Here is a 9,520-nt window from a genome sequence, read left to right as displayed (position 1 = left end):
CTTTTCCACACTCTCTCTCTCTCTCTCTCTTTCTCTCTCTATATCATTAGCACAGTTTTGTGCTTACTACTTCACGATTTTTCTTCTCCCTTTCACAGTTTTTCTTGCTTCTATTTGGTTCTTTTTACCTATTTATAGATACCCACAAGGTTAATATTAGCTGACAGGTGTTCTAGTGGCTAATAAGAGTTCCTTTTCCCCCTGGAAACCACTCTGGGAAATGAAGACAATCATGTGGAATTTCAACTTAAACCCAAGTTCTTTCTTCCCTCAAAAGGTAGTTCCTCATAAAATCTGTTATTTTGTTTATTTCCACATTATATTTTATGCATTAGTTAGTGACATGCTGGACTCTATCAAGGACGGAGGAGTGTGGATTTGAACGGTACAGAGAACCAATTCTATGTACCTAAGTTCAATTGTTTGTTGCTCGAGTTGGGCAATGTTTTAACGGAAAAGGGTCATATATACCCCTGTACTACCCAAAAATTGTTCTACCTATCCTCCTTTATACTATTCGATGATATCTACCCCTATCTTTTGCCTTTTTTATATTTGTGCCCCTCCATTTAACGACCCCTTCAATGTATAAGTGCATAAAAGTGTGTTCACTACTACTTAGGTTTTGAATTAAGATAAATAAGGGCCATATATTTAAATATCTCTACAACTCTAAAGTTACTCAAAGTACTTAATTAAAAACAATAAAGGACAAAAGACATACATAAATTTATCTACATCTATCAGTAAATGTTTAAATTTTTCTTTATTAATAATAATAATTGTAGCCCTTCAATTCTCTCCCTTGGATAGATAAGGAGGGAGGGATAACTTTTGGTTTTTTCATGTCACGTTGTTAAAGAGTTCAACACTGATCTTTTCGTACCGTTAAAGATTTGAACAATGATAATAATGATAAATATTATTTTTCTATCTTTTAAAAAAAATATTCCCCCATTTCAATTTATATGAACCTTTTCGGAGTATAAGGGTCAAACTTTATAACTTTGATTGTAAATTTTGACATTGATTTATCAAGTTTATAGTAATAAAATTTATATATTTAGAAATTACATAAAAAGTACTTTAAGCTATGATAATTTATAATTCAAATAATTTTAAAAAAATATAAGAAAAATGTGGTCAAAGAACCATCTCGTAGACTCTCCAAATAGTAATAGATTCACATAAATTGAAACAGAGGGAGTATAAATTTCAATGTTACAAATCTAATTTTTCAAAAAAAAAAAAAAAAAAAAAAAAAAAAAGAGGTTCTCTAATTCTTTTAGATCACTTATTGTTATGATTTTCGTAATCGAAGCAAAAATATTCATCTAACTATGAAAATCTTTTATAGCTTATTTATTGTGGTTAAATTATTATACATTATAATTGTTAGTCATTAACTGCACAGTATATTGCCGCTCCGAATTCGTTTGCTTTATATTGTCATGACAAATAATTATAATAATTAAGCTAATTATTTCACATTTCTATAGCTTTAAATAAACATATTCATTTAGCTACATGATTTTATTTTAAATTAATTTAACGTCGCTAAAATTTACTATCGCTATAATAAATTCGAACACGTGGTAAAAACTAACGATTAACCAATTCTTTTTATCATAACAGTAAATTCATGGCTATAGTATTTAGTAATGACAAAAAAGTCGTAGTTACATACCCAACTATTGCCACGATTTTCTGTAAGTTGAAATGAAAATATTTACTTAGTTATTACATCTTTTTCGGCTAAATACATAAGTGGTACCCTAAACTAGGGGTGGGCGTTTGGTTCTTCAGGTCAGTTTTATCGAATTTCGGTTCGGCTATTGCGGTTTCGGTTTTTTGAAGATGGACATCGAACACTGAACCAAACTAGTTCGGTTCGGTTCTTTCGGTTTCGATTTTTTGAAATTTGGTTCGGTTCGGTTTCAGTTTTTTCAATTCATTTTTTTTTGATATGATATTAGAAGCGATTTCATTTACACTAATTCATATTCTCAAAAGCAACAAAACATAAAACTGACAAATTAAAATTAAAATCAAAATCAAACAAATAGGATACACAAGAATAGAAAATCATAACAATAATATATGATTACTAGGTGTTATATACATACAGTAAGAATAATTAAGAAAACACATAAATGACATACAATAATCTTAAAGTCACATCCTAGTCACCTTTCTTTGTTAAGGATATTTGATTTTCTCAATTGAAGTGGAAAATTAGGGATACAAAAGCAAAAGAGGGCTTGTTACAATTGGGTTTTTTTGGCTTAAACTTAATGAGCGTGGACTATTTTAATTTTTTTTGATAATGTATTAAATTTCGGTTTAAATTTCGATTTCGTCAAAGTTTGGTTCAGCTATTTCGGTTTCGGTTTTTTGAAGGTGGACACCAAACACCGAACCCAACTAGTTCAGTTCGATTTCTTGAAATTCGGTTCGGTTTGGTTCAGTTTTTCGATTTTAGGTATTTATGCCCAGCCCTACCCTAAACTTGCTTGATAGTTATTATTATGACACCTGAGCTAGGATCGGGGGCATCTACATTAATCAAGAAGTGTATTTATTCCTGCAAGTCGCTTCTCAAAATTCCCCTCTTCATGAAACCATTGCACTCATACATACACTATCGTTCACACACATTCTGCAATTGGACTTTTCTTGTTTTTTCTCCTCTTTTGATTCTTTACTTTCTAACTATTTCTTTCGTCCCAAAATAAGTGTCACCTTATAAAAAAAAAAAAGTCCTAAAATAAAGTCACCTTAGAAATTCAAGTAAAAATTGGCATGTATTTTCAACTATGCCTTTAACGTTAAAGAGGTAGTCCTCTTTAATATTGCTCAATTCTCGAAAAACATCTACATAGTTTAGTAACTCCACATTGTATTTATTAATGTTTGAGCATGATTTTTGCTAAGGGTATACTTATTTTGAGACGGAGGGAGTAGTTCATTTTCTATTCCACACTTATATTTATAGTTCTTTAAGTTCTATTTTTCTTCTTTAATGGAATTCCAGTGGAATTTTCAAAATCGAGTTTGGGAAGAAGACGAAAGGAGGCGGGCAGGAGGGAGATCCTTTTTTTTTTTACTTTTTCTTTTGAAATGTTATTTATTTTTGGATTAGTTAAATAGGCTTACAGTAATTTTTTTTCTTTTTACTCAAAATTCATTTTTAACAATTTTGGTCCCAAGTGCCACGTGTCATATTTTCATTCGTCCATCTGCCACAACGCGGTGTGAGTTACCCACTACTTTTTTTTTTTTTTTAAATATCATTTTGCGTTTAATAGGTACACATATTTTAATATTGAAATATCTTATAGGAAAGTATGGAACAAGTTTAGGAGCCGCATATGTATTCTTATTATTATTACACAATTATTGTGGCTAAAATTTAGTTACTGCTACAGTAACTTTAATTGCTATGGCAGTTAGCAAACAACAGAAAGAAAAGATTTTTAGTTTTGACAATTTAACTTTAGATACTAGCCACAATTTTTAAATTTGAAACTGAGATTTAGTAGGAATATACGCATAATAGTGGAATGAGATTTAGTAGGAATATATGCATAATATTTTAGTGAGAATCAAGCAGTTGATATTAGCGTAGTGCTTGATCTATGGGGAGAGGGGTTGTTTAAGTTACAATAATGTAAAAGGGTTAATCTTTGTGTGTGTTTATGGTTATATTTGTTTAGCTGGCAAGAGTATTTTTATTTTTTGGCTATGTGCTTTTGTGTCTTGTGTTGATGGGAACTTGCAATGACAATTAAATATGTTTGCTTGTGGATTGTAAAGTTAAATGAGGCACCCTAGTGTGCTATGAGATACTAAGAGCTTGAGGCAAGGTAATTAATTTCTAATTTGAAGCCAAGTCTTCATGTCATTGTTATGTTCTCTCCCCACTGAAAGATGGTTGCTAATAAACTTACTTGAGGTGCAGTAAAGCTTCTTCGCCTACTTTGGTTGTACTTATCAATTCAGATACTGTATTTAACATGAAGGACTATGGACGCAGGTTCGTTAAATTGCAGCTTTTCTTGTGATCATACCAAGTTTGTGATGATGTTGTTTTCTGTTCCATAGTAATTTGTTTACTCTTGAAGCATGTTCTGCAGTTCCAGTTACTTAAAGTCGGCTGAAACTATGAGGCTTATTGTCTCCATAGGTTGTGGATTCATGTTTGGCTTATTCATTGGAATTTCATTCCCTACTAGCTCATTAACCAAGGTATGGATAATGCCCTCCATTCTCATACAAACATATAATTTCATATGTACAATAAAACGAGTTCTTTTGGTTTCAATTTGGCAGCTAAATATAACAGCCAGTTTTGTAAGCAGCTTCCCAATTGGCAGAGACAGAAATAATATTGTTTCATCCCAAAATCATACAGATTCGTCGATCAAAAATCAGAATGCTACAAATCAATTGAAGGTATTCCCTTCCTTCCTTGCTTGCAAAAAATTTGATTTAAAGGTCAAGATAATTTTGAGCTTTGGCAAACAGTCGGATTATTATTTTCCTGCAATTGCTTTTCTTGCACGCCTTCTTTCTGCAGTTCTTCCGGAAGTGATAATCTTATAGAAATGTTAACTCATTATGTACTTGAGTGTGAAATATAGCAAGGAGAAGACTCTTTAAGTAAATGAAAATGTACAGCTCAGATACTCACTACTCCTGTGTATCACTAAACATATACAATACTGGAGTTTCTAATCTTGAAATGTGAAGACACTTGTGCAAACACCTATCCTTAATGCGATATGCATCCTTCCAAGAATACAAAAGGAACTTATTCTTGCTATTTACCATCAACACATGACACAAAGTATGCACATTGACTGACAGATGCTTTTCAATAGATCCGTGCTGGAGCTGAATATATGGTCATCAGCAGTACTTTTTTTTTTTTTTTTTAAATAACCAAGAAATTTCCGAGGGCCGGTGGCACTCGGTTCAACCAATGATGTGCGCCTAACCCACACATCATGCACTACATTGTTAGAGAGAGACCAAAGGCCTGAGGGCGGTCATAAACATTCCAAATTCTAGCCTATCCTTCGTAGGAACTGATAATAATCTTCCAACATTTTTTTTTTCAATGTAACTTTTAAGTTGCACTTGCGATAGATGCTTTTGCATCATGTTTAGGTAAACAGCAGACAAATGTTTGAGATTATACAAGCTAAGATAAAATCACATTTTTATCTGATAGTCATCCTTGTTCTGACCAGATTTGGGTCCCATCAAACCCAAGAGGGGCAGAAAGATTACCTCCAGATATGGTTTCTTCTCAGTCCGACTACTATCTCCGGAGATTATGGGGAAATCCCAGTGAGGTAAATGTTCTGTTTCAATTTGCAAACCTTAAGAATGAAGACATTTACTTACAAAATCCAGAACAAAAATTGGGAAGAGGCAACTTCTTATCATATTTTATCTGCAGGACCCAGAAGGCAAGCCAAAATATCTGGTAACATTTACCGTTGGTGTTAAGCAGAAGCATAACATTGATGCTGCTGTAAAGAAGGTATATCATTTTTTTTGCCAATATGGGTCTCTCCTGCTCTCTCTCTCTCTCTCTATATATATATATATTCGCAATCCGCCTCATCCTGATCATTTTCCTTGTGCAGTTCTCAAACGACTTCACAATTCTTCTTTTTCACTATGATGGTCAGACAACTGAATGGGATGAATTCGAGTGGTCAAAACGAGCCATCCACGTGAGTGCTCGGAAACAAACAAAATGGTAAATAATATGATAAAAGTAGTTTTGGATTGGAATTCTGATCAGCTTTAAGTGGTTCTTTAAACCACGTTAGTGACAAGAACCTTACCTCTTTATAAGGTGGTACGCGAAAAGGTTTCTGCATCCAGACATTGTTGCCGCATATGACTATATTTTTATCTGGGATGAAGACCTAGGAGTTGAGCATTTTGATGCCACGGAGTAAGTATTCTGTAGTTTCCTGTGATTAACAGCTGATTAGATCCAATATCTTAGTCTTTCTGAATTTGTCCGTCCAAATCCAGGTACATTAAACTTGTCAAGAAGCATGGTTTCGAGATTTCACAGCCAGGTTTGGATCCGAGGAAAGGAACAACATGGCCAATGACAATTAGAAGAGATGATGGTGAAGTTCACACGTAAGAGCCAGGAACCCCATGATGTTATTTATGCTCGAGTCCTCTTTCGCTCTCATCCTTTTAATTATCTACTTCTTGACATTTGCACTCTGTTTATTCTTCCTTATTCTTTATTTATCTGATCAGGTTTACAACGGAGTACCCAGGCGGGTGCTCAGACCCCCATTTGCCTCCTTGTGCAGCGTATGAATAGTTCTCCTGTTTGTATTTTGTTTCAGTTGTTAAGTTGGTCCTTACCACATCTCTTCTCTGTTTTCAGATTCGTAGAGATCATGGCTCCCGTCTTTTCCCGAGATGCATGGCGTTGTGTGTGGCATATGATTCAGGTATCTTTTAAAAACCTTGCACATTAAACATGGAGAAGGTCGTAGACTTTGTGCTTTGTTGAGATTGACTTTGTTTGTTTTGTCACTTGTAGAATGACTTGATCCACGGTTGGGGACTTGACTTTGCGCTTCATAAATGCGTCGAGGTAAGTTCAGCTCATCAATGAATTCGATCTCTTGGCTACTTTCTTTCACATATCAAATTATTTGAAGGCACTAAGTGTACATTCTCTTTTGAAGCCTGCTCATGAGAAAATTGGAGTTGTAGATGCTCAATGGATTATGCATCAAACTGTCCCTTCCCTTAAAAATGAGGTAACAAATGAAGTAAATGTAGCCAACTATTGATATGTAATATGTTAATTGGTAAAAGTGGATCCAATACTCGCTTTTGTGTAACTTGATATTGGAAAACATTGAAAAGCATGACAAACTTAAAGAGACCTTTAATCATTTCCTCATCCGTCTATACAGGGGCAAGCAAAAGACGGGAAGGCTGCATGGCGAGGGGTAAGTAATTCTCTGTTACTTTGTTGTATAGTAATGCTACTTAACATATCCCCCCCCCCCCAACCCCCCCCCCCCCCCCCCGGCCCCCCGGTACACACACACCACGCAGTTTTTCTAAGAAAATTTGAGTAGGAAACCCGGGGAGGGGGGAGTTGTAATTGGAAGAACCTGCCAAAGATATTCTGCAAATGCTCCTTCACCTTAAAGAACAGTTGCCAAAGATGTACCGCACATGGTCCTTAACCTTATATTTCCTTTGAAACAAAATATATAATACCAGATGACAGAAAGATATACTACTAGACATTCTTCTTTGAACACTTCTGAATATAGTTTTTAGTAGCATTGATTCCATTGACTGTTCACATTTTGCCTTTATAATATGTCTGTTTAGCTACTTGTGTTTCATCCTTTTCCACTTTATAACTTGAAGCAGGTGAATTAATGTGATTAATTGAGCTTGTGTTTGTTGTGGCAGGTGAGAGAGAGATGTGAAAAGGAATGGAAAATGTTTCACAATAGGGCAGAAGATGCAGAGAAAGCCTATTACAAGTCAAATGGAATTGATCCTTCCAATTTCACTTATAGGTCAAATGGAATTGATCCTTGAATTTTGCATCTCATTATAAGTCAAAATGGTCAAGTTGATAATATACAGTCTTGGCAAATTTGCCTATAGTAGTCATATTTGTTAAGAGACATCAATTTTTCTGAAGTGAAGAATATATTAGAGCTTCTTCAATAAGAGTATACATGATTACAAATGTACTTATCTAAATAAATTTAAGAAAACATTGGTGATATTACCAGTCATTAATTAATGGTGTACTATATATAATTCTCTACAAGCATATTACATAGGGTTTTCAATGAATAAAGGCTAAGAAAAAAGGGTTCAAGTTAATGCCCCATTTTTAGTGAGCAATCCAAGTAATTTGTGGTGGTTAATTTCTAGTCTCCATCCAAATTGAAGAGATTTGAAACTGAGAAATCCTCAACTCCTACCTCATATTCATGGCTTACTTTTCCCCCCTTAAAATATTCTTTGACCAAACAATGTATTTAAAGTGAATAGTGGCCGACGTAGAGTTTAACATTATTACCTTATGATGTGAACTATATTAATGTCACTCGATGGGTCAATTCCAAATTAGATATGTTCGAAACAGAGAGAGAAATAAGAGAGCGTCCGGGAATGAATGTTTCTGTTTATTACTTGAATATAAGAGACTACATCCTTATTATACACAAGAAAGTAAGAAGCAAAAGGAAATAAAATATCTAAAATTAATGCAGATCTTTTAGACTATTCTACAATTAAGGTCTAAATGTATTCTACCAAATTTAGAATATCTCTACGATATTTACCATATTTTAACATCCCCTCAAACTCAAGATGGTTTAGAACAAACCAGATTGAGTTTGGCCACCAGAACTTGGAAAATTCTAGAAAGATAAGGCTTGGTGAAAATGTCAGCTGGTTGATCGAATGACACCAATATCAATGTGTTGACGAGTAAAATGACAATTAATCTTAATATGCTTTGTACGCTCATGAAATACATCATTATGAGCAATTTGAATGGCACTGTGATTATCACAATAAAGAATAGTGGCAGAAGATTGAGGAGCATTCATGCCGGTGAATAACCAACGAAGTCATAATATCTTAGTAGTAGTGTCAGCAAGTGCTTGATATTCTGATTCGGTGCTTGATCGGGATGCTAGACTTTGTTTCTTGCTTCTCCACGATATAAGAGAATCTTCTAGAAAGATACAATAACTAGTAGTAGAACGTCTATCAATGGGATCATGCTCCCAATCAGCATCGACGTATACTTGTAATTCAAGATAAGAATTAGTTGAAAAATGAAGTCCACGGAAAAGAGTGCCCTTGTCATAACGAAGAATGCGAAGAACAACAACATAATGAGTAGAACGAGATGTGGCCATGAATTGACTAACTATGTGAACTACATAAGAAATATATGGACGATTAACAGTCAGATAGATAAGACGACCAACAAGAGTCCGATAAAGAGTGGCATTAGACAATAAAGTACCATCAGTAGGACAAAACCCCACATTAGGCTCAAGAGGTTTGCTCTTTGTTTTATCATCGCTAATACCCGCTGATACGCTCAAATTACACCTATTAATGGTATAACGCGGACGTTGTCAAATATAGTAACCCAACAAGGTTGGGGTCGAATCCCACAGGGAATAGGGTGTGAAAAGGTTACTAAATTCGTAGATTGCTATGTTTAGGTCCAATGTCTTAACCCGATGATTTTGGTAAAGATTGGGTTTTTAGGAACTGATTGCTAACTATTGATTTGATTGTGAATTTATGGTAAGAGAAGCTAAGGTTGTGTCCCCTTTAGATAGAGTGTATGATCATGGGTATTGATCTTGATATACTTCTAATGGATCATTATTTGAATGCACTTAATCTCTATATGAATCTATACTATTTTCCAATAGATAAAGATTATTTCTTTCTATGATTTTCC

At 34.3% G+C, this 9,520-nt stretch overlaps 1 protein-coding gene across 7 annotated transcripts; it reads left to right on the top strand.

The window, feature by feature from the left end:
- LOC132067186 (uncharacterized) lies at nucleotides 1-7,824 on the top strand. 7 transcript variants are annotated; one of them, XM_059460339.1, is made up of 16 exons: nucleotides 3-277; nucleotides 3,817-3,866; nucleotides 3,962-4,036; nucleotides 4,137-4,248; nucleotides 4,333-4,455; nucleotides 5,256-5,360; nucleotides 5,468-5,551; nucleotides 5,658-5,773; nucleotides 5,873-5,974; nucleotides 6,058-6,171; nucleotides 6,298-6,354; nucleotides 6,431-6,497; nucleotides 6,590-6,643; nucleotides 6,738-6,812; nucleotides 6,972-7,007; nucleotides 7,486-7,824. In XM_059460339.1, the coding sequence occupies exons 3-16, from the start codon at nucleotides 4,017-4,019 to the stop codon at nucleotides 7,615-7,617; spliced, it is 1,197 nt and encodes a 398-aa protein (XP_059316322.1). In that variant the 5' UTR covers nucleotides 3-277; nucleotides 3,817-3,866; nucleotides 3,962-4,016; the 3' UTR covers nucleotides 7,618-7,824. The 7 variants fall into 7 exon arrangements, with proteins under 7 accessions (XP_059316323.1, XP_059316322.1, XP_059316319.1 ...); XM_059460336.1 differs by having other exon boundaries at nucleotides 4,125-4,248; XM_059460334.1 differs by lacking the exon at nucleotides 3,817-3,866 and having other exon boundaries at nucleotides 4,125-4,248.
- Nucleotides 7,825-9,520: the final 1,696 nt, after the last annotated feature.

This window comes from Lycium ferocissimum, chromosome 8, assembly GCF_029784015.1.
Source record: "Lycium ferocissimum isolate CSIRO_LF1 chromosome 8, AGI_CSIRO_Lferr_CH_V1, whole genome shotgun sequence".
Lineage (NCBI taxonomy): Eukaryota > Viridiplantae > Streptophyta > Magnoliopsida > Solanales > Solanaceae > Lycium > Lycium ferocissimum.
This window is presented reverse-complemented; position numbering and strand designations above follow the sequence as displayed.